This window comes from Uranotaenia lowii, chromosome 3 (assembly GCF_029784155.1).
Source record: "Uranotaenia lowii strain MFRU-FL chromosome 3, ASM2978415v1, whole genome shotgun sequence".
Classification (NCBI taxonomy): Eukaryota; Metazoa; Arthropoda; class Insecta; order Diptera; family Culicidae; genus Uranotaenia; species Uranotaenia lowii.
In genome coordinates, this window is record NC_073693.1 from 118,609,565 (window position 1) to 118,636,359 (window position 26,795).

Here is a 26,795-nt window from a genome sequence, read left to right on the forward strand (position 1 = left end):
TAAATAAAGAATATTTGCAAAAATCTATTTAGTTTCATACTAAAACATTTAAATTTCAACGTTAACATACTCAATTCTAAAAAAAGGTAGCTGAAAATCTTTTAATGGAAAATGACACTCAAGAAATAATCTTTCTAACGCTATGTAATTTATTTTTGGATAATGAAAAATAAAAATCGGTTCTCCAGTTGAGTGGTGCTTGGAATGGGTCATATATTCAGGCTTGCTCATAGATTCATTTAAGAATTTGAGAAAAGTCAAATCCGACCGAGATAGCCAGATACTTTTTTTTAATTTTCCGGATTTTTTACCGGTTTTTTCAGATTATTTGCTAAATCAAATGAAAAACTCAAATTTATTTTTATAAGTTTTGAGATTTTGCGTTAACAAACAAATTTTTAGAAAAATATTGAAAAATGGTGACGGAGCACTTTCGAGGATGCCTTTTAGAAAACAGGATTTGCGGTGGACACTGAATCTCAGCACAGAATCATCTGAAGTCAAAAAATCAGAGCAAAATATTTTTAATAGATCTTTTTTCTGGACCCCAACGTTTTTATTTAACCAAAAAAAATTTTTATAAAATTTTTGTGGCTGTTTGAAGTAAAAACTACGATTTATCACAAAAAAATCCGCCATTTTTTATCTGTAAAATCTCCTCAAAGTAAAAAAAAAAACGTTGGGGTCTGGTATTTTATATGTAGAAAATATGTTCCAGATTTGAAAAGAATCGGATAAGTAGTTTTCAAATGGCGATGTCCACGGACTTTAAAATGTGCTTTCGAGAAAAACGCGTTTGAAGTTTCTGCTCTTGCTTTCTTGCAGTATTAGATAGGAGGAGATAAAGGCCTATAATTTTTACAGTTTTGCTTCAATTGACTTGAAAATTTGACACAACATTCATGAAATGTTTTACAATAAGAAAATAAAAAAATAAAATAAACGATTTTTTGAAAGTGTTAGACCCTATCCCCCCCCCCCTTCCCCTTAAAGATCATCGTTCGTTTTGGCAACTATTTTGGGAGACATAAATAAATTGAATTGAAAAATATAAATAAATAAACTAAAATAAAATACAAATTGTTTGGACCTGTTTCGGCATGTTATGTCCCAGATTCACTGGAACCCAATCTCTTTGGTGATAAACGTCCTATAAGTGACAAGTCACATTTTGAACATCAAGGTGACCTTTACCTCAAAAAGTTCTGATGTATTGTACATCTGATTGGAAATAATCGATATTAAAACATGAGGGGCATTAAGATGGAAGAAAGAGAAAAAATATGAAATTATTACTATGGAATTTCTATGGAAAATTCAACAGAATATTCGGCCGAATAGTTGGAAAGGTCAATATTCGGTATTCGGCTGTTAGCCGGATACCACTATTCGGTACATCTCTATTACTGATGATAGCTTCAAACCCTCAGAATATGGTATTGGGTGAAAGGAATAAACCAGGAGAAGTCGAATTGGCGGCTTCCTCTTAAGTTTAAAATGCTGTGAAACACTGAAAATCACATTAAAGTCTCACAATATGGGTAAAATGGCTATACAGGGAAAGGCACGATAGCGGCTTCGGCTTTTCTTTTCAAACCAGTATATTATTGAAATCGCTTAAAATATGGGTATAAGTTTAAAGGGCTAAACTAGAAAAAGTCACCTTTCTCTATCTGACGCCATCTTGAAATCCAATTTATTTGCTTTTGCTTAACTACCATATGCTGTAAATCACTGAAAATCGTTTTAACTCCTGCAATATGGCTATTGGATGAAAGGGCAAAACGAGTATAATTCAAAATTTTATTATCTGAAGCCATCTTGAAATCAAAGGTGGCGGCTTTCGCTTAATTTGAAAAATCTGTCAGAAAGCGAAGTTTGACTTTCCTCCAATACCCATATTGTGAGGGTTTCATGCGATTTCAGTGATTAATGGCATTTTAAAGATAAACGAAAGCCACCATCTTTGAATTCAAGAAGGCGTCAGGGAGCAAAATTTGGTTCTTTCTAGTTTAGCCGTTTCATCTGATACCAATATTGTGGAACATTCATGAGATTTTAAGTCTAAACAGCATTTTAAAGTTAAGTGGAAGCCGCCATCTTGAATTTCAAGATGGCATCAGGAAGTGAAATTCTCCTTCTTCTAGTTAAGTTTTTTATTCCAATATCCATGTGGGAGTTAATTGCGATTTTCAGTGATAAACAGTGTTTTTGTTTCAAGCGGAAGCCGTCATCTTGGATCTCAAGATAGGGCCAGACAACAAAATTCGACTCATGATATAATTCCACTGGATATTCACAACAAATCCCTTATTTATTTCAATTAAAAACGTCTGTCCTCATATACTGTACTAATGATAAACCACTCAGAAACGAGAAACTCATCCTTCGCCTGTTTGGTTTGAGAGAGAAACGTCAAATTTTAGCCATGTAAAAGGCTTAAAACCGTTATTAAACTAATTAGCCATTTATCTGGCTTTAATAAAGCTATTAGGCATTGAATTGACTAATGCCATGTTGGTTACAAAATCGAAGGGCACAAAATGACGCCATGTTGATGGATTCTCAATGTCATTATGTAATGTTTAACAATTAGGTTTATTTATTGAAAAATGTTTTTCGCGAAGTATTTTTATTTTAAAACGAACACACATATACCTATAGTATCTTAAACCCCCCCCTAATAGTGTCCAATAAATCTCGAGCAAAATTTTTTTCTTTAAACTCAAAATTTTAAATTCTTAATCAAATTTTGATGATAATGATGATGAACCATTTCTCACGTTCTGATTCAATTTTTTTATTATCTTAATTTGTTGCCTGTTACCGGATTGTGGAGTCTATATCCAGTTTATTCTTCTTGATTTTCAGTTCGGTTTATCATTGGGACAAAATCCTGACTTGAATCTTGTCAGGATTGATCACTAAAATTAGATTCATTTTCTATGTTCGAAACTCATCATTCCAGAATATATAAAGGAAATATTTGAAATAAACCATTTTTAAGATCGGTATTTAAAATTTTTACTTTTAATTCTTATACAAAATTGAAGCTTAAAAAAGTTCCATAACGGTGATCTAGAATTGAAATATCAGAGTTTTATCATTCGGAATTTTGGTTCAGATCCACTAGTTGAAATTCGAATGAATAATCAAAGAAAAAAATAATATAGAAAACCAAAGATCCAAAACTCAAATGAGTTATTTCTGGTTGAAGATTCTGTCTTTTCTGTTCATAATAATTGGGTATTTTTGTATTGAATATAGAGTCAGAAATCGATTTCTAATAAGGATTTCAAGATTTCATTCAGGTTCAAAATGCAGAATTCAAAGTTGGAATTCAAATTCAAAATTGCCCAACAGAAATCACGAAAAAGGTGAAAACCACTTTTATAAAATGAGATCTAAACTCATTTTCAAAATCGCGGTCTTTGAAAAATTTGAATTTGAACTTTGATTTTTTTTTCCCAGGATTTCACTGATGAAATAATTTAATAATGAGATTTTTATTGTATCATATTTCTTTTGATACATTAATCTTCAGGTCCGAAAAATTCAGCAGGAAATATATTTTGTTAGCTAGTTGTTTAACATTATTTATATTGTTTAAACATAATAAACAAGAATTTGAACTAAATTCCGATTGTATGGAGTTCCAAAGAGTTGAAAATAAATCTGGTTTGAACCCCAAACAAGTTTTTTTTTCAAATGCAGTATATTCAAGATCCTTAATTTATTTATTAAATTAAAAAAAAACTGAGCACTTTTAGAGCTTATTTTCGAAAGAAATTGTTTTAAATGATTGACTAATAATATTAAAGAACTATAACGCGAATAATGAAATACTCTTAGTATCACTTTTTTTTTACTATTCTTTATATATGCATTTAAAAAAAGTTTTAGGAAAAAAAATTGTCACCAAACCCCCCACCCCCTTCCCCCCATGAGGCAGTTTTTCCTATGGCCCTGCCTGGCAATATCTGGGCATATGATCTCGAATTTTTTAACACAAAATTTGGAAAAATCCTAGCAGAATGCAAGCATAACTCGAAAATTAAAAAAAAAATTTAAGAAAGTGACTAAATCCCCCAAAAATTTAATTTCTTTTATCGAAACACGTCAGCAGCGTTCAAATCTCTTTTCAAATTCCCAACAAAAACCATTTGAGTGAAACAAGCACAGAAATAATGGGCCAACTTGAGACCTTAATTTGCATTATTTGTCCACTTTACTTTGAAAACCCGAGATTTTCGAAAAAAAAATTGAAGAATCTGGAATGCATACTTTACAATGAATAATACATCACTTTCTCTTATTTATTGAATAATGAAAATATTCCAGGGCTTTGCAGCAAATAAAGATATATTTTATTATAAGAAAGTTGTATCTTCTTATTTAAAAAAAAAAACTTTAACGACTTTTACGGGGGATGGATTCACTTTTTCTTAGATTATTCAAAGTTTTTAAAGAAAATTTGCATAAATTTGAAAAAGGGAAGAAAGTGGAAACGAATTTTTCTCGGGCTTTGTTAGCAATAAAATTAATATAACCAAGAATTCTGAAATCCTTAGTTTTTCAATCATTATTGAAATTTGCGTTAATTCATACACTCTACACCCATTTTAATTTTGAAAAAAGGTAAATGTGGTTGATTAAATCGGACCAATCGAATAAAACTGAGTTCCACTATTGAACTTTGATTTCAATTTGAATCTAAGATACGAAATTCTAATTGAAACTTAACCAACTGAAAAAGCCCAAATTTATTGAAGAAAATACCCTGAATTCAGCATAATGACCATTCACAAATTATTATTAGCAATACAACACTCTCATAGTTCAATTGGCAATTGCATTGAGCGATTTTTTAAACATGCATATTTCTATATTTTACTATATTTTATTCATCTTATTCCGAATTTAGGATTCTGTGTCTTAAAAATTTAATTTCTATTCTGAATTATTGTTTTTGAAGGTAACTTTTGTTACATTTAGAAGAACTTTTGACAAAGCCTCTTTTTTTTAGTAAGATTTTTTTTAATATTAAAATGATTTTAAATTAGAAGTTTCAATTACATTTAAAAGCTTTCAATACATTACATGAACATGATTTTTTTGTGTTTCAAAGATTTTAAAGAAAAATAAACATTTGGATTTGGATTATAAATTTTGCAAAATTCTGCTTTCCTCTACTTGTATCTTAGATTCTTAATTTTGCATTTAAATTTTATTTGAAATTTAATAATGCGATTTTAATTTCTTTGAATGTGATTTTTACTGCCTTATCGGTGAATGTTATGTTCTCATAGTGAAAACATTTCAAAATTTGAAAATTCAAGATAGATAGAAGAAGGTTAGAAGAAAATTTAAGGTTTTGAAAATGAGCGGGTAGAAATTTTAAGAAACATTTTCACCATGTACTTAACTTTTGTTTTGTTTGAACTATTCTATCCATCTTTAATTTTCAAATCTTGAAATGTTTTCATTATGATAACATAACATTCACCGATAAGACCGTAAAAAACAAATTTTAACAAAACTCACGATGATGAAATTTTAATAAAATTAAAAATTTGGCGAGTTAAAAAGGTAATTTTAATTAAATTTTTTTATTAATTTGATACTTTGAATTGCGGATCTGAATAAAATAAAATTTTGGGTTTTGGATTTCACTGTTGAACTGTTTGTCTCTCCTTGGAATATTTATTTAATTCTGTTTTTTTTTTTTTGAATTTAAGATTCTTTGTCTTTATAATACTTCCCAATAGTCATGAGGGAATATTTATTCTACTTTCAATGAAGCTCAAACTTAGTGATGAATAATTAAATGACGAAAATTTTATCATGTTTCTGTAAATTTTTTTTCAAACCAGAGATTTTTGGGTGATGATAAAGCTATTACATAAATTGTGAATTGATCGATTATCTGATCAATTCTTCCATAATGTTTGCATGTGATGGATTAAAAAAAAATTGTTTGAAGATATCAGACATAATGGTTATTGAAGGCAATATAACGGACTCTTTACAGACTCTTTGTACATATGTAGCCAATGTTGAAATCTTCTCAAAATTACTTAAACCCCCTAAAGTCAGTTTTAAAATCCCAGACAAAACAAAAAACAAAACAAAAATACCTAAAGCCAACACCACAGAGCATCTGAACTTTTCCAAAGAGGAGCACTTCCCTTCAATGTCCATAAATGACATCAGCGACTCAGGAATAAAATAATGACTCAGATGTGTAATGGATTTTAATTTTTTCAGTTTCATTTCAAATCCCATATTTTTTTATCATTGATACTCCGGAGAGCCATATGAGAAAAAAAATTACCTCAATGCCACACGCTAACACTATAGTTGTATTCACCATAACATAGGGCTGCCATCCATGTCCCGGGACATGTCCCGCTTTTTTGTTGAATGTCCCGCTGTCCCGCATTTTCTTAGAAATGTCCCGATTTTTTTCTTGGAGAACTTTTATAAAGTTAACTGACTAACACTGAAAAAATTAAACTGTAGTCTCAATTAAAATCTTGTGATTAACAGAAAACCATTCAAATACGTCTTTTTCTCAAAAAAGAAGCATTGTTCAGCAGTTTATATAAGTACAAAAGCTAGAAGCTGGTAACTTTTTAGTAAATTTGTCACTTTTAAAGCTGGTCACTCACCAGTTCAATTTTGTTTTGATTTGGTCACATAAATTACTACTTTTAATAATTTTCATAAAAATTAGGTACTTGAATAACTTGAACTATGTTTTGGTTTTTATTTTTTAATAAAAACGCATTTCTTCAACAATTTTTTTCATCTTATTCAATAATGCTCTATTACAGATTGCTTTGGTTTTTTAAATTATCTTAAAGTGGAATAACTAAAGTAAAGTGAAGTTAAGCATTTTTAATTTCTTTGTGTTTAAATAGCTCTTTAACTTTCTCTTGGATTTGAAATGAACGATTACAAACTTACACATTAAAATATGGAATATGGGTTTCCCTTCAAACCTGCTTTTATAATTCACTGGACAACGTAAAAAATCTAAATAATATTTGAGAGAAAGTTAGTTTATGAAATTTAGTACCTGAAAATCAAATTTATGAATCCTTATTAATAAAACTGTATCTAATTAAACAGGACTGACAAATTGATCATTCAATCCTCTGGTTGTTAATTTTGAAGTCTCTATTGATATAATTATTACTTGATATGGTCACTTATTTTGCCCTAATTTGATTTAAAAGTAACTATTTTTGCCTCATTGTCGCTTCCAGCCCTGAATACTGAATAACTCTAAAGCTCTTAGCAGTACAGAAATATTTTTATTCAGTTTAGTGTTTCAAGCACGTTCAACCAATGTATGAATAAAACATTTTTTAAATTGCTTTAATTATACATTATAGACTTTTAGACATTAATCTTGGTTAAATTGCTTTCACAATTTAACTGCACAAAGGTATAAAATACACCGTGGACATGTACGACTTGGAATTTTTTTTTCTCTCAAAAACGTGTTAATTCGCGAGAACCGTGAAAATAACAGTGCATATGGAAAAATACCGTGTAGATAGAAGTCATCTAAGAAACATTTAGCAAAATCAATACGCGTTACAAAAAAATACCTTAGTGTACATTCTATGGACAACTTTGGTTGATAATATACGTATAAGTTTTCCTACACAATTATGCTTTTTAAGATTTTCTTAAATGTCCCGCTTATTTTCGTGAAATGCCCGCTTTTTTCTGAAAGTATCTGGCAAGCCTACCATAACACTGCTTTTCCTAGCATTCTCTTCAGCCCTTGTTTTCCGCTACCTAACCATGCCATTCCTTTTTATTCCACTTCTACTGATCTGGCTTATCATGGGTTATCCAGATCAGAAAATAATAATTTGGCAGGGGAGAGTGGGGTAACGTGGACCATGGGGAAACTTGGGCCACTTTGAATATCTCAGATGTGTGTTGAGATAAAAATCTCCAACCAACTGTTATCGTCGTCGTTTTGCGTATGATCTTAGTTTTGTCATGTTCTTTCAAGTGAAAGAGGAATTTTTGATGAAACATCAATAAGTCACACAAATGCAACCAATTTGTAAATCATAGCTTGTGGGGAATCGTGGCCACACATCTTGGGTAGACTGCCCCAAATGACCCGACTTTTGAAAAAGTTATACGCTGCAGGCACAAATTGATCCTGGGCCTAGTACAAGATCTCATGCCAAATTTAGGCCAAATCGGACCACGGGAAGGGGTCGCTCAACGAGCCTGAAGTTTGTATGGGATTTTGAGACATTTTATTCGAGAGAAACATGAAAAACCAGTTTTTCGTCAATAACTTTTGTCTCATTCGACCGATTTCTTTCAAAAACAGGTTTTCTTAAAGCCTAAACTATGACAAATATTTCATCCGAAGGTTGCATTTCAATTAAAGTTAAGATAAAATAGTTATTAAGCTTCAAAATTTGGCTTACTTTTTTAAGGGTGATATTCATCACTGTTTTAATGAGGCGACTAAATGTCCAACCAGACTTCTTTCCGAACTATCAAGTGAATATCATCCATACTCAAATATTAGAAAAACATAAAAAATTGCAATCAAACTCAACAACAATGGTTAAAATCGGTCATTATTTGACGAAACGGCATGCATTTCATATTGAGTGTTCTGGTCGGACATTTAGTCGCCTCATTAAAACAGTGATGAATAAGTTAGCCAATTTTTGAAGCTCAATAACTTTTTTATCTTCACTTAAATTGAAATGCAACCTTCGGATGAAATATTTGTCATAGTTTAGGCTTTAAGAAAACCCGTTTTTGAAAGAAATCGGTCGAAGGAGACAAAAGTTATTGACGAAAAACTGGTTTTTCATGTTTCTCTCGAATAAAATGTCTCGAAATCCCATACAAACTTCAGGCTCGTTGAGCGACCCCTTCCCGTGGTCCGATTTGGCCCAAATTTGGCATGAGATCTTGTACTAGGCCAGGATCAATTTTAGTCTGCAGCGTATAACATTTTACAGGTTTTAAATTTCCCATACAAATTTGGGGCAGTCTAATCTTGGGCCACCTATAATTAAATGTTTTTATACACATTTAAAATTTAAAATACGTAATTACTATCTGTAAAGTTTTCTTATGCAAAATGAAGAGTTATGAAAAATATTTTGTCCATCCTTTATAAGGTATTTCGCCAAGTAAGTTTTTTGAATTCATTCGATCATAAACATGTCTCTTTCTTATTTCATCATCTGAAATTGCTTTAAAATATCGAAATGAATTTTGAAATTTCATTTTTGGGTCAATTCATAAACCTTGCGAGTTATTTGGTCAATTTAGATATGGTGGCCCACGGGCTAGTGAAGTAGACAATGTGCAACTCGAGACCCCATACACCCAACCTTCGGGTAGTGGTCATATCACCTCTTGTCTGCAACTCCGATTCTCTACCTCCCCGTGGTGCTAGCTGGGGTGCAAGCAACCTTAGCGGAGATCGGGTACCCAACCCCGGTGGATGCTTTGTTCGCATGCAGACTGAGTCAGGGGGCTTCGTACGCGTCTGTTCTCCATGTCAGGGGCGGCATGCGGAGTGCAACAACGTCCTGGTGGTGTTCGGGACCCAAAACAGCAACATCACGACGGTCCTCCTGCGAGATAGTGGGGTTAGCTGCGGGCCTTGCGAGCCCGTGACTACAAAAAAACATAAGCAACGAACAACGAACAACAAATTTCGGATGGAAATCGGCAAAGACCCACGCGACGAAAAGGGACTATCGATTGGAAACTTGGAACATGGAACTGCCGATCTCTAAATTTTGTGGGCAGTACCCACGTGCTCTCCAACGAATTGAAGAGCCGCAAATTCGACATCGTAGCGCTGCAGGAGGTATGCTGGAAGGGCTCCACGGTACGAACGTACCCAGATGGTCGTGCCATCTGCCAGAGCTGCGGCAACACACACGAGCTTGGAACAGCTTTTATAGTGATGGAAAAGATGCAAAATCGCCTGATCGGGTGGTGGCCGATCAACTCCCGAATGTGCCGGTTGAGAATCAAGGGCCGGTTCTTCAACATCTGCATCATCAACGTGCACAGCCCTCACCTTGGAAGTACCGGTGACGACAAAGACGAATTTTACGCGCAGCTGGAGCGGTAATACGACCGTTGCCCAAAAGATGATATCAAGATCGTCATCGGGGATTTTAATGCTCAGGTCGGCCAGGAGAAGGAATTTAAACCGACAATTGGAAGGTTCAGTGCGCACCAGCTGACCAACGAAAACGGCCTCAGACTTGTTGATTTCGCCGCCTCCAAACGAATGGCCGTACGTAAAGCTTAGTTCTTTTAGAAATGGGACACTTTCATCTGCTAATAGCTCGTTTACTAGTAATCGGATATTCAAAATTTTGACTGCATTTTGTTGCCTGTAAAAAGTACTATTCGACCTATTTTTTTCAAAATTTAAAATTTACGCGTTGTAGAGATATTTGCGATGCAAGAAAAAAAGAAAAAAATTATTTTGCACAGTTTCCTTCGAAATCCGTCATTATCCAATTGATTGCTGACAAAACCGTTGATTATTCAAAGAACTACTGAGTTAGTGTGGTGGATAAGTATGCAAACACTGTCAATAATGTCTACAAAGTTCAAATCAAACATTGGAGTGAAGCACATGATCGGCAACTACGGTTGAGGGTCATCAGGGAAGTCTAGTCTCATACCAGCATTTTTAATTTTCAATAAGAGAAAAACTTAGGATAGATCGCTGAAATTTCCAAAACAATTTTCTCCGATAAGCTGAAAGTGTTGCCTTGTGATGTGTCATTCAAATCTAACCCCTAACAACAATTTTTGCTAGTTGCAGAGCTCGTAAGTTGTAAAGCCGGTACCGAGGCTATGGGACAGATGATTTCTAATGAACGACAAAACTTATGAAATACCCTATTTTAAACAAATTCCAGCGTTTAAATGCTGTACCATGTTTGCTAGTGGCAAGGTCCCGAGTATATTAAAGTATGTTTTTGCTGGTTATTTGGTATAAAATTATAATAATTTGCCAATATTCTGCTCCTGAAAAAAAAAACAAAAAAAAATAAAAAAAAACTTTGGTTTTTGCCGTTTTTTAAGCCTAAAAAGAGTTATCTTGTATGTACCATTCACATCCTACGATTTATATTAACCGATTATTCTTCTTCAAATTCAATCTCATGATGGTTTTACTCCGTTATTGTCAGATTTTACCAGCAGAAATTCCATTAAAACGCTAAAAAATGTGGTCATAAATGATCAAATTTGTTCATTTCGAAACAACTTTATCCACTAAATTGCTTTCAGCTTCTTTCAAAAGAGAAGTATTGGACCGAAAAGTATCAGAAATTGAAGGAGGAGGGTGAAGCCACCTAAAATATAGATTTGACGAAGTATAAGTTGGAAAAACTGATCAATATCATGAGTGAAAAAAGTGTGCGCCGGCCAAAGGGAGATACCAAGCAAAAATCAGACATTTCTCTTACAAAAAACGATAAATAATTTTTTTCAATTTTTTTCATGAAATATTATAACATCACCTTCATTTTCTTCATAGAAAGTATTTCGATCAAACGAATGGTTTTTGAGATACACGCATTCGTAACTGTCCCATTTCTAAAAGAACTAAGCTTTAGTACCTTTTTCCAGCACCGCCTCCCACACAAGTACACCTGGAGATCACCGTACCAAACGGAATCACAGATCGACCACGTTTTGATTGACAGCCGGCACTTCTCGGACATCATCGACGTCAGATCCTGTCGAGGCGCCAACATCGAGTCAGACCACTATCTGGTGATGGCGAAGATGCGCCCAAAACTCTCCGTAGTGAGCAACGCACGCAACCGGGCGCCCGCCTCGGTTAAATATCGCGCGACTGAAGCAACCTGAGGTCGCGGCAGACTACGCGCAATCGGTCGAAGCAGCGCTACCGGCAGAGGGCGAGCTTGATGAAGCCCCTCTCGAGGACTGTTGGGATACCATCGAAACAGCCATCAACAGTGCTGCGGAGAACGTCATCGGTTATGTGGAGCGATCTTGACGGAACGACTGGTTCGACGAGGAGTGTAGGAGGGTGATGGACGAAGAGAAGGCCGCGCGGGCGGCAGTAGTGCAGAGAGGCACCCGTCGAAATGTGGAAAATCACCGACAGCGGAAGAGGCAGCGAGTCCGAATTTTCCAGGAGAAAAAGCGCCGCCTGGAGGAGGAGGAGCTCGAGGAGCTGGAGCAGCTGCATCGTTCCCAAGAAACACGAAAGTTCTATTAAAAACTCAAAGCATCCCGCAAAGGCCGAAATGTGCCGGGATAAGGACGGGGGTATCCTGACGGACAATCGTGAGGTGATCAAAAGGTGGAAGCAGCACTTCAATGAACACCTGAACGGCGCACATGCAGGAGATCAAGACGGTGGGGGAAGGTACATCGCCGGCGTAGCCAACGACGAAGACGAGCCACTCCCAACGATGAGTGAAGTTAAGGAAGCCATTCGCCAGCTGAATAGAAACAAGTCGGCTGAGAAGGATGGCATCGCAGCTGAACTCATCAAAATGGGCCCGGACAGGTTGGCCGATTGCCTACACCGGTTGATAATCCGGATCTGGGACATAGAACAGCTACCGGAGGAGTGGAAGGAGGGGGTAATATGCCCCATCTACAAGAAGGGCGACAAATTGGACTGTGAGAACTACCGAGCGATCACTGTCCCCAATGCCGCCTACAAAGTGTTGTCCTGAATCCTACTCAGCCGCCTAACGCCACAAGCAAACAGATTCGTGGGAAGTCATCAGGCCGGCTTTATGGAGGGACGGTCTACGAGGGACCAGATATTCACATTACGGCAAATCCTCCAAAATGCCGAGAACACCAAGTCCCTACGCACCATCTATTCATCGACTTCAAAGCCGCATACGAAACGATCGACCGTAACGAGCTATGGAAAATCATGGACGAGAACGGCTTTTCCGGGAAGCTGATCAGACTGATCAAGGCGACGATGGATAGAACGCAGTGCTGTGTGTGGATTTCGGGTGAATTGTCGAGTTCATTCGAATCGCGCAGGGGGCTTCGACAAGGTGATGGTCTATCATCCTGAACATCATCAACGTGGCGCTAGAAGGTGTTATTCGACGAGCGGTGGGCGAAATGCGGGGCACGATTTTCAACAGATCCAGTCAACTTATCTGCGTTGCAGATGACATTGATATAGTCGGCAGATCATCTGCGGCGGTGGAGGAGATCTACCGCAAACTGAAACGTGTAGCAGGAAGGATTGGGTTGATGATTAATACGTCCAAGACGAAGTGCATGCTGGCCTGCGGATCCGAGACCGACCGAACCCACTTGTCCAGTAATAACAAGGTCACGATCGACGACGACGAGCTGGAGATAGTTGAAGACTTTATCTATCTCGGCTCACTGGTGACCGCAGACAATGACACCAGCCGTGAGATCAGGAGGCGAATTATCAGCGGAAGTCGTGCCTACTATGGACTCCACAAGCAACTGCGGTCGAGAAGACTTAGCCCTCGCACGAAGTGTAACCTGTATATGACGCTTATTAGACCGGTTGTTCTCTACGGGCACGAGACATGGATATTGCTCGAGGAGGACCTGCGTACACTCGGAGTATTCGAGCGACGAGTGTTAAGAACCATCTTTGGCGGCGTACAGGAGAACGGAATGTGGAGGCGAAGGATGAACCACGAGCTCGCGCGACTCTACGGCGAACCCAGTATCCAGAAGGTGGTGAAGGCTGGCCGGATACGCTGGGCGGGACATGTTGCGAGAATGCCGGATGACTGTCCTGCAAAACAGGTGTTCGCCACGAATCCGGTAGGAACAAGACGAGCAGGGGCGCAACGAGCGAGGTGGTTAGACCAAGTGGAGCGTGATCTGGCGAACGTGGGGTGCCTGAGAAATTGGAGAACGGTTGCTATGAACCGAGTGAATTTTAGGAATTATGTTCGTCAAGTTATGTCGTAAGACGGAATACTATGTAAATAAAAATAAATAATAATGGTGGCCCACGATTCCCTACCAGTTTTCAAAATCTAAAAAATATTTCTATTTTCATAAAAGTCAGAACTTGGGGAAAATAATTTATAAAAAATTAAAAAAAAAACCTAATGATACCTTAAAAATGTAGAAAACCAAACGATTTTTTATTTTCATTTTATCATTTACTAGCTGACCCGTTGTGCTTTGCTACACCTTCCGGAAATAAATGTAATTTGTAAAAATTTATTCAAACTTAGATTTTAGAGAGCATTTTTTTAAATCAAACCTCATCATACTTCAGAACCAACAACTTTGAAATGAGAGCTGCAGCTGCAGTTCTGAATTGCAATTCAAAGATGGTATATATTATTTACTGAAACTTGATCTCTAAACTCGTTTTTCAAGTTCTGAAATTTGTACTCTGTACCAAAAAAAACCTTTTTAAATATGGTCCCTTCTTTGAAAAGCTCTTTATCTTAAATTTACATGGGAGCTCTCCCACCTTTTTCAATTTTGTCCCCCACTGATTGAAGAAGGTAGACAAATTTAACCGGCTCGTTACCCAAACAGCACTTATCATGGTAATGAAAAAAATATTAAATTAGTTATGTATCAAATACAGTGCAAATTTCTTTTTTTTTAAATAAATTTACTACGGTAAACATATAAATATTTAAAAAAATATCAGTTGCATCACTAAATAAGTTCTCAGCTTTTTTTTTATTTTCTCTTTGAAAGTCAAATATTCAAAAATGTAGGCAAAACAAATTTCTAAGTTTATATTTGTCCCGTATATTGGGGCAAGTGTCAATGCAAAGCTTATTTACAGATGCGTCAGAGTAATGGCTTTAAAATCGAATGCTGTTCAAAGGGAATGACCTCCATTTACAAAAACATTTAAGAATTTTCAATATCCGCTGCAGTTTCAACATTCGGAATACCCCTTCTGGTCTTTCCAACATATTGAATCCTTTTGAAGATGTATTTCTTAAAAGTTCGACGTTTGCCCTTGCCCCACCGAGTAAGTTGACAGAAGGGAATATTGTTTTTAACACTTTAAGGGTAAACTAAAAATTTCTCTTAAAAAATTTGCGTCCAGTTGAATATCAGTTCTAAAGTCTCGCTTTTCAAAAACGAAGCGGATCAAAAGTCTCTTTTATGCAGCCATGTAACACAAAAACACTTTTCATGTTAAGTACGTAGTTGAATTGGTATGTAAGTAAAAAGTACGGTGGTTTTTTTCCAGAATTATTTAAAATAAAAAGCTCCCATTTTCATTTCTAAATTCGTTTCAGTTGTGTGTTTGGGCCAAAGTAACAATTTCTGGAAGAAAACATAATTTTTAATTTTTTTTAACAGAAAAAGTTGAACGTTTGAACATGTTCTAATGTTCCTTGAATGAAAAGTCGAATGCTATCTACATTAACACTAACTAAATATGGAAGTATTTTTGCAAATCTTTCAATTGGTTTCGATTCGATTGATAAAATACCAATCCGTGTCACATCTAGGCGTCATTTATTACCACGTGCTGTGTACAAATCAAATAAGCAAGAAAAAACACATCTAGGTTGCATATCGCCCACGTGTTTGAGAAACAGGCGCCTTATTGTTAAATTTTCTAACAATCAATGAACAGTGTGCTTTGGTTACTATCCTCTTGCGACGACGTTTGCTCGCCCATGGAGACGAAAAACAAACCTCTCAAAGAAAATATGCTTGGTTGAGAAATACGCGCCAAAATATTCCTACTGATCAGTATGCTATGCCTGGGTTACTTTCCTTTTGCGACGTTGGCTGGCGCCGCCTCAACCATAGAGACGAAAAACAAACCGCCCAAAGGAAAAAAAATCTCAAGAAAATGGATGTCATGACTTTAATTTGTTTCGAAAAACTACAAATTTTGTATGGAAGCCTCTCCTTCCTTAAGTCGGATGGAGTTTTGACTATTACAGAAACCATCCCCGGCCTCAAAAACCCTCAGATGCTAGTTTTGACGATGATCGGTTCAGTAGTTTCCGAGTCTATAGGGAACAGACAGACAGACAAACATTCATTTTTATATATATAGACTAGCTGATCCGTTGTGCTTTGCTACACCTTCCGGAAATAAATGTAATTTGTAAAAACTTATTCAAATTTAGATTTTAGAGAGCATTTTTTTTAAACCAAACCTCATCATACTTCAGAACCAACAATTTTGAAATGACAGCTGCAGTTGTAGTTCTGAATTGCATTCAAAGATGGTATATATTATTTACTGAAACTTGATCTCTAAACTCGTTTTTCAAGATTTGAAATTTGTACTCTGTACCCAAAAAAAACCTTTTTAAATATGGTCCCTTCTTTGAAAAGCTCTTTATCTTAAATTTCCATGGGAGCTCTCCCATCTTTTCCAATTTTGTCCCCCACTGCTTGAAGATGGTAGGCAAATTTAACCGGCTTGAGACCCAAGCAGCACTTATCATGGTAATGAAAAATATATTAAATTAGTTATGTATTAGATACAGTGCAAATTTCTTTATTTTTTAGATAAATTTACTGCGGCAAAAATATGAATATTTAAAAAAATATCAGTTGCATCACTTAATAAGTTCTCAGCGTTTTTTTTATTTTCTCTTTGAAAGTCAAATATTCAAAAATGTTGGCAAAAACAAATTTCTTAATTTACTTTTGTCCCGTATATTGGGGCAAGTGTCAATGCAATGCTTATTTACAGATGCGTCAGAGTAATGGCTTAAAATGGATTTAATACGAATTCCTTTTTTATGTTCTATCAAGTTTCACTGATATATCTGCAGTATTCCTGCAGAATAAATTTATGTTTGTTACTCCACTTTTAACGAATGCTGTTCAAAAGGAATGACCTTCATTTACAAAGACATTTAAGAATTTTCAATATTCGCTTCAGTTTCAACATTCGGAATACCTTTTCTGATCTTTCCAACATATTGAATGATTTTGAAGATGAATTTCTTAAAATTTCGACGTTTACCCTTGTCCCACCGTGTAAGTTTACAGGAGGAAATATTGTTTTGATCACTTTAACGGTATACTAAAAAAATTTCGTAAAAATTTTGCTTCCAGTTGAATATCAGTTCTAAAGTCTCGCTTTTCAAAAACGAAGCGGATAAAAAGTCTCTTTTATGCAGCCATGTAACAAAAAAACACTTTTCATGTTAAGTACGTACTTGAATTGGTATGTAAGCAAAAAGTACGATGGTTTTTTTCAGAATTATTTAAAATAAAAAGCTCCCATTTTCATTTCTAAATTCGTTTCAGTTGTGTTTTTTGGCTGAAGTAACAATTTCTAGAAGAAAACATAATTTTTATTTTTTTTAACAGAAAAAGTTGAACGTTTGAACATGTTCTAATGTTCCTTAAATGAAAAGTCGAATGCTGCCTACATTAACACGAACTAAATATGGAAGTATTTTTGCAAATCTTTCAATTGGTTTTGATTCGATTGATAAAATACCAATCCGTGTCACATCTAGGCGTCATTTATTACCACGTGCAATTAAGCAAGAAAAAAACACATCTAGGTTGCATATCGCTCCCACGTGCATAAGAAATAAAGGTACTTGGTTGAGAAAACGGCGCCTGATTGTTGAATTTTTCCAGCGATCAATGAACAGTATGCTTTAGTTACTATCCACTTGCGACGACGACGTTTGCTTGACCATAGAGACGAAAAACAAACCCCTCAAATAAAAGAAAATCTCACAAAATGGATGCCATGACTTTTCAATTACAGTTTTGACAAAACAAAATGTAGGTATATGTTTTAATCGATCGGCAAAATGTCAACCTGGGTCTCATCTAGGCGTCATTCATAACCATGTGCTGTACAAATGAGCTTGAAATTGAGTAGAAAAAAAATTACATCAAGGCTTCATATCGCCACCCCTTGCATTGAAAATATGCTTGGTTGAGAAATACGCGCCAAAATATTCCCACTGATCAGTATGCTATGCCATCGTTACTATCCTTTTGCGACGTTGGCTCGACGCCTCGACCTTGGAGACGAAAAACAAACCGCCCAAAGGAAGAAAAATCTCGAGAAAATGTATGTCATGACTTTAATTTGTTCCGAAAAACTACAAATTTAGTATGGAAGCCCCCCTTCCCTTAAGTCGGATGGAGTTTTGACTATTACAGAAACCATCCCCGGCCTCAAAAACCCTCAGATGCCAATTTTGACGATGATCGGTTCTGTAGTTTCCGAGTCTATAGGGAACAGACAGACAGACAAACATTCATTTTTATATATATAGATAATGAAAAAGTTATGGAACAAAGAAAAAAAGTGGCCCATGATTCCCCACTCTCCCATACTGTTTTCCACCAACTAATTTGTTTGTACGGTACAAATTGTACCACATCGCCATGCTGATGCTATTTCACCACAAACAACTATGTTTCACCCTCATAGTTTCAATTTTTCTGCCCTCAAAAATGACTTTGGGGGTGACCAGAGGAAATCGGAAAATTTAAAATTTTAATTTTATTGGCAAATCACTTAGAAATGCATGAAACGTCGAGATTTGGCGTTATCTCGAAAAAAAATTGCCAAAAATCGATTTTCTGGTACTAAGCTGTTTTTGGGAAAACTGACTCAGTCCCAGAAGTCAATTTTAGCCAAATTTGATTTTTTGATATATAATAACATCTAGACGATTTATTTTATTTACTGAAACTTTCATTATCTTGAAGTGACGTTATCTTTGCTCAGGATTAACTCAAGCAGTTTGCATCGATTCGCAAATCATAGAATTCTGAAAAGCTGATGAGTTTGAATAACGGCTATACATTGTCGCAAGTGGAATGCAGATGAAATTTTCAAAAGTTTTGACAGATTTCATAGGCTTTTCTAAGTAGTGAAAAGGCCAACTTGGAAAGCTTGTTCCCGAGTTAATTTGGCCTTTTGTGAACTTTCATTGTTCAGTTGTAATGTTAGTTTTTGTTTCTTAGATTTTTCTATAAACGAAAAAAATAATTCTAATTTGAGAAAGAACCTAACGTATAGTTGTATTATAATATGAGTTATATTAAGAACATGAATGGTAATCAAATACAACATGAAAGATGACATTAAAGCAATTAAACGACCAAAATCAACAAACGTCAAGGCAAAAAAATAACAGAACGTGCATAGGTCGGTTGAATCGAGAGTGCATAGCAAACAAAAAAAGGGATAAATAAATAACAGAAAATAAAACTGAGACACCAAAGCTAAACCAAATCAAATCAAATCATAAGACGAGGACGTTAAGCGTATGGAAACAAAGCTGCTCCTGTAGGAGAAAGCCATTCAGCAGGAAAGACGCGGCAAGGAGGAACAAGAGAGAGAGAGGCAGGAACCATAAAATCGGAACATCTTAGTTAGAGATACCCGGATTGGATAGAGAATGTGGGTGGAAGGGTGGATGGTCTGGATTTGGCAGATTGGTTTAACTGTATAAGTAATATTCCCGTTCCTTCCCTTTTTGGACTTACCATCAACCGGTGGAAGCAACCTTTTGTCATATCGCGATCCTTTTAATAGGTGATCTAAGATTTCTTTGTCTGACTTTCCCTCGGCGAATCTGGAACGTCCGATGAGGAGGATTGAGGTTGTCATGCCAAGATGGACGACACATGTTGAGTCCCATGTTGGCGTTTTCCGATTGGTGGAGCAGGTGGGGGTCATCATCATCATTACACGATCCGAAGATGGGAAGAAAATAAAAATAAGAGTTAGAGCTGTTGTTTTTATCACACTTTTATTGCTTTGGGTTTGTTTTCTTCTGCTGGTGCATTCCACAGAAAAACAAATTCTTGTTGAAGGATAACTTTGACTAAAATCTCACAATTTTTTTTTATTCTCTTTTATTAGGATTTCAGCCCAATTTTTTTCAAAAAATTCTTTGTTTTTCAATGCATTGACTGAAGATTTTGTTTTTTTAATATTCAAGTTTAAGTTTTGTTTTTATCAGACTTTGTTTTTCCGTGGAATACTTGTTGGATAGTTATCAGCAACGAACATACGTACATATATAACTTGTCACATCACAAAGCAATAACACCAAAGCTTCGGCTCTATAACTTATTCCTGAGATTTATGTATTGGCGTAGCTTTACAAAAATTAAGTGCTCCATGCAACGACATAAAAAAGGAAAATAAAGCGAACCAAATCAACCACAAACAAACAACATCCAAAGCAAAAACTTGACGCGAATTGCTCGGTGTTGGTGCCAGTTAGGATTTTTATTGTCCAACTGTTTTTTTTTTTTTCATACTGTCCCGGAAATGATTATTATGGTTCATGGATTATGGTTTGATGTTCCGCTCATTTTCGTTTTGTTATCGGGGTGCCGTGGATAAGCTGTTTTTTTCTTGCTTTGGTCCTACATAGTTCAATCATCATCGGGCGAAAGTCATCAGCCGAGGAAAGCCAAACACTTCTAAGTACATACTCATCAGTGGGTTTTTGCTATTTTCAGTTTCTAGATATGCGGCGTGATTTTGGCAGGTTGTACTCACTTAAGGACTCTTTTTTTTTGTAAACAAATAGACATGACGGGTGAGTGAGATATCAATTTTCTGTTGATTTTTGCAATGTTAGGTAGACTTTTAAAAGTTTCATATAATAGCCTGAGATTTTTTAAAAATTATTAGTTTCTAGCTTAAAATTTGACAAATGAATACCCTTCAATTTTGTCTGTCTATATGTTTTTAGCTTCTGTGATATTCAAATTTGACTAAAAATTAAATATTTAACCAACTTGTTCTTTGAGGTTCATGTCTGTGAATAATTTTCTTGGTTCTTAGTTGGACATATTGATTTAAAAAAAAATGTTGAAAGAGTGTCTAGATCACTCGACAGGAAATTTAAATACTTTACAATTTAAAAAAAAAAACAAAATTCTGAATGTCAGAATAATTTTTCTTGTACATTTTATCATCGTGTGGATCTGTGGCTTTAAAGGAGAATATTAATTCAGAACATAGCAAAACAAATTAACTATTTTGCTAAAAAAAAATACAACGTTGAAATTACCTAGTTGATCAAGGCACTGGGACAGAAGGCACATAACATTATCACAATTCTTAAACATACCTAATACAAAATCTGTGTTTATGTAATCCAAATTTTATGAAAAAAGGTTTTATTGTGTCACATTTAACCTTGATTTTTTTGAAAAACCCCTCTCCTCTTATTTTTTTTTAAACCAAAGAGCTGTTCAGTGCAATGAACACTATCTTTATATGAACACTTTTCGATGTTCCAAATATGAATTAAAATCGTTTGAACCAGCTGTTTAGTATTTTCACTAATTTTTGTGTTGATTGTTTGAAAGTTGATAGAAATTCATTTCTGATTATCAAATGTCAAATGAGATCGATCTCATTCTGGAGGTTCTGGTTCCATATTATCAAAATCCAAATTGTCTTTCTTATTTCAAATATAGCAAAAATAGCAAAGACGATTTTTTTATTTTAGAACCATCGTTTCGATCCTTATAGGATCATCATCAGGGAGTGTAACTTTATTATACCTTAACACAGTTTTATAAATCAGTTCACTAATTATAAAATTGGTTACCGAAAAAAATTCGTCTTTTTGTTTTCGATTGACTCTGCTGATCAGATTAAGCTGTTTTGTATATCTGTTACAATATTTTCAAATGAATTTGGGTATTGTTGGAATAAATGTTGTGTATTCAAAATATTGTAGTTGAAAAACCGTCCTGTCCTACTTTTTTTTAATTTATATTCACCAGCATCTAAAAGTTATCACACAGTTTACACTTTCACTTTACAACTGATTTTTTTAATTTGATCATGACGAGTGTGTATAAGGGTGTGTCTATAACGAGTTGTTAGGTTTGTGCTCCAGTGTTTATGTTTTTATGTTGTGATTTAATTTGTCTTATGTTGCAAAGTGTTCTAAAAATATTTTTGTCAGTAGAATTTACGTTTTCGGTTTCTTTTTTTAATTTATCGCGTTATTTGTAGTTTTTATGTGGCAACTTTCCAGGATCAGTAATTTGCTTTCGTTGTCACATCTGTCGATGATTTCTGCTTTGTTGATATCGAACCGATGATCCATGGTTGTTTCACGCTCTAAAAGTGCAGTTTGTAGGCGAAGTTGCTGAATGGCGTAATCCAGTTTCGTGTAGCCTATGTCCCACAGACGTTTAAGTTCATTTGTCTGTGTCCCATGTTGTGAGATGCGCTGTTTTAATTTTCTCGTTGTGCATCCAATACACCAGGATGTGCAATTTTTTCCTTATGCCGTTCCTTCAGATTTCCATTCACCTTTGCAGTATATTTTGTAGATGACATTCGTTTGTTCATCATACCTCCACTCACGGAAATATTTTTAGAACACTATGCAACGTAAGATCAATCAAATTACAACATATAAACACAAATACTGGAACACAAACCCAATATACCACCTTATACTACCACCCTACTAGTCATGATAAGATAAAAAATCAGTTGGAAAGTGAAAGTGTACTGACTAAGTGACTGATAGCCTAAAAAATAACCGGCAAAAAACTTATGTAACAGTCGAAAATCAATATCAGTATTCGGTTCAGATTTTTGATTTTTAAAAGGAATCATCATTTAAAATTAGAAATAAAAATCTTTGTGGAATTCCTGGTTCAAATGCAATTTTTCATTTCATTCCAAATTTGATTAATGTTTTCCGTACCTATCATATGAGGCTCTTGGAGCCAAAGGGGTATTAGTTAAGGTTGACAGATTGCCCGGTTTTCTCCGGGTTGACCAGGATATTAAATTTAAAATTTGAAAAAAGTTCCAAATTGGTTGTCCGAATTTGCCCGAATTTCATTAAAAAAGTCTAGATTTCGCGCGGTTATGTTCTCATGCTCAAATCATACTTAAAAAAATAGTGTTTTAAAACTTTTTTATTTATGCACTCAAAATGAAATTTTTTATTAAAATTTCATTAAAATAATCATGGTTTTTTGAAAGCCTAAAATACAATTTAAAATCTGCTAATAAATTTTGATAAATAACTTTTTTGGTAGTTTTATATCTTGATTTTTTTTTTTTGATTGATTACTGTCTACGGCAATTTAATGTCATACAGACTGAATACTTAGCCAGGTTTTTAAAGAAAATAGCCTAGATTTCACCGATGCGGTTACGTGCTGAAAAAATCTAGCAACCTTAGTATAAGAAGAGTGGTATAATTGCATTTAAGCTTATTTCGAAAAAACACACTTTTAAGTTGTAGTTGGTCATTTTCCATACATTTTTCGAGAATTTGAACTTTTCATTCGAACGTAAAAGCATTTAATAAAATTTAAAAAAAACTGGAAAATATCATCCAATACAGTTGGAAATGTGAAGAATTGATTTGCTTTATTAACTCAAAATCGACCATTTTTACACTTATACCCCTTTGACTCTGAGGGCCTCAGCAGAGTTTTTAATATTGAGGTTTGATTTTTTCAAATAGTTATATTCAGATTCAAAGTTCTTGAACTGAATTCTTACGCAGATTTCAAGCATCAAAATGGTTCCAAATAGCGATTCAGAATTGAAAACTCAGATTCAGATTCATAATTTATGTTATTTTCCTCAATGATGAATCTGACTCAGATTCAATACAGATACAGATTGAAGGAATTACATAAGAATTTAAATTAAATCATAATTGAGGGTTCTGACACAAATTTCGCCAGGTTTTTAAAGAAAATAGCCTAGATTTCACCGATGCGGTTACGTGCTGAAAAAATCTAGCAACCTTAGTATAAGAAGAGTGGTATAATTGCATTTAAGCTTATTTCGAAAAAACACACTTTTAAGTTGTAGTTGGTCATTTTCCATACATTTTTCGAGAATTTGAACTTTTCATTCGAACGTAAAAGCATTTAATAAAATTTAAAAAAAACTGGAAAATATCATCCAATACAGTTGGAAATGTGAAGAATTGATTTGCTTTATTAACTCAAAATCGACCATTTTTACACTTATACCCCTTTGACTCTGAGGGCCTCAGCAGAGTTTTTAATATTGAGGTTTGATTTTTTCAAATAGTTATATTCAGATTCAAAGTTCTTGAACTGAATTCTTACGCAGATTTCAAGCATCAAAATGGTTCCAAATAGCGATTCAGAATTGAAAACTCAGATTCAGATTCATAATTTATGTTATTTTCCTCAATGATGAATCTGACTCAGATTCAATACAGATACAGATTGAAGGAATTACATAAGAATTTAAATTAAATCATAATTGAGGGTTCTGACACAAATTTCGCTTCAAGCTCACATTGTAAATTGTGGTCTGGAGTTAAGATTCAGAAATCGTATTGAAATTCTGAAACAGATTCAAAGTTCCTGTATTAAATAAATTCAGTTTCAGAAATCTTATTCGGAATCAATTTTCGAAACTCAGATTCAGATTAAGCTCATGAATGAGTATTACAATCAAGATAAAAATATGTAGATTACGTTCTCGTTGAGGAATACAAATCGCACAGACCTCCGACTATTATTTCAGGTTAAGGAAAACAAATATTAATATGCTCAAGACTCAAGGGAATGGTAGATTTGACTTGTTTGATTTGACCATAGAAAAAGTTCTTTTTCGTGAAATTAAATGCTTACTTGAATAAATAACAAATCATTTAATGCTTAAATCGAAAAGGCTAAATCTACCAGCATTTTGAGCGAAATCAAAGTCTGTGACCACTGATAAAAGAAAGTTCCTTTCATTTTTACTCAAGGTTTTCAATATACAAACTTGTATATAAAAAAAAACTTAATTTCGAGATGAATTTCATTGTAAGCCATGTCTTGTTTGTTTTCGTTATTCCGATAAAAACTGGAAATTACACATAAATCATTCTACATTTATTTCGTACGGAATGACACCTTTCGATTTGTTTTATTTATCAAAACATTTAATCATGTCCAAACTCTTGTTCTAAATGTCAAAAATAAAAATTCAAAAAATACGTCAAAATATGCAAGTTTGTTAAGTTTCATGAGAATATCAAAATAATTGTTCTGAACGATTAAGTTTTCATGACATATTCTCGTTTTAACAAAATGAGGCAATAATTTATTTTATTCATGTCTAAAATTTCTTGTGAATAAATTTGAACAAAATCACTTGAAATTTGATCGTGTAGTTTCGTATTTTTCATTGATTTTGAATGGGAGCCTCTGTTTGCAAATTTAGAGTTATCATTCAGTGAAATAAACCTTCACAGTAAACGAAAATTACCGAGTTCGGTAATTTTTTTTACCGAAATCCTAACATGTGTAAATCGTTAAACTGTGCGGTTTTTTTCGGTTAAAAATAAACGAACATCGGTAAATCTTCATTTACCGATGTTCGTTTATTTTTTACCGGAAAAATTACCGAACAGTTTAACACACATTTACACATGTTAGGATTTCGGTAAAAAAATTACCGAACCCGGTAATTTTCGTTTACTGTGTTCTTTTATATGAATAATTTCCGTGTTGTATCGAATTTTATGTTGATTTCATTTGGAAACAATCAATCTTGACATTGCTCTAAACAGTAATCAACTTTATTCAAAGCTCAATTTTTTAAATCTTAAACATGGAAAATATAAATCAATTCAGGATTTATACCTCAGCGTATTGTTCACTACTTGAGGCTATAACTGTATATTTTCAATAAAATTTTCCTCTGATGCGTCTATAACTTGCTTAAGAAACATACATAAGTTTTCATAAGTTCTTAATTTTTTTGTGGAAAAACATACATTGGGGATAACAATTTTATTCACATTGAATAGTAAGCTATATAAGTGACATATAAGGTCCTTAGAACCAGAGAGTTATACGTGCATCAAAGCTGTTTTCGGGAAAACACGCTTAAAATTTATTTTTTCGTTTTCTCACATTTATTAGAAAATTGTAACTGTTGTTCGATAGGAAGGGTAAGAAGGAGAAAAAAATATAAATCTGAAAATTTCCCCAAATAAAGTTTGAAACATGCAAAATCGTTAAGCATTTTAAACTCAAAAATGACCATTTTTGCAGTTTTTCCATTTTCTGAAATAAATTCCATAATTAACAGTTTTTAAATGCAATTTATAAATAATTCTTACTCTCAATTTCTTAAAAATCAAATACCGAGTATGATCCAGAGCTCTTTAAAATCTTATAGCAAGTATCGAATATTTCATGTTTCATAATAGTTTTCGCCATTTGTGTATTATAAGTAAAGTATGGTACGTTAACACATTTTTGCTATCAAAACTTTGGTACTTAGCTCAAATTTATCCGCCAAAAAACAAACATCTAGCTAAAATAAAGTCAGCAATTGGAAATTTCGTTTGGAAAAATAGCATATTTCGTGTAGATAGAAGACAACTTTACTAGGACATTGACAGAGGAGGTTTGGGCCTTATTAATCCGGAACAGAAATGCAAAGCATTGTTTATGAGAACATAATTTTTGGAAATAATGAAGAAAGTTATATTTTGAGTTTCAGAAACTTAGAGAGGTTGACTAGAAATGGCAAAGAATGGGTTATTGAAGCCAGGAAATTAAAAGACAGTCCGTTGATGGAAACAACTAAGCAACTTTATAGAGGTTTAATTTATGAGAACATTTTTAAGCCTAAAATCGAAGAAATACACCCACAAGTTCCATGGGACCTGTTTTGGAAAGTTATGAACTATCCTTTTTTGTCCGTTTTAGATAGATCTAAAATATATTTTCTATTAAATGATATTATAACGAATACAAAAAAATTACATGACTAC

The 26,795-nt window shown here is 34.3% G+C and overlaps 1 protein-coding gene across 25 annotated transcripts in view; it reads right to left on the minus strand.

The window, feature by feature from the left end:
* The window catches only part of LOC129755407 (gamma-aminobutyric acid receptor subunit alpha-4), a 706,839-nt gene that overhangs the window by 218,964 nt on the left and 461,080 nt on the right, over positions 1-26,795 (minus strand). For all 25 annotated transcript variants that reach the window (XM_055751878.1, XM_055751872.1, XM_055751879.1 and 22 more), the window contains one exon: positions 19,519-19,607. In XM_055751878.1, the coding sequence (XP_055607853.1) occupies positions 19,519-19,607 (89 nt within the window). The remainder of the gene's footprint in view (positions 1-19,518; positions 19,608-26,795) is intronic.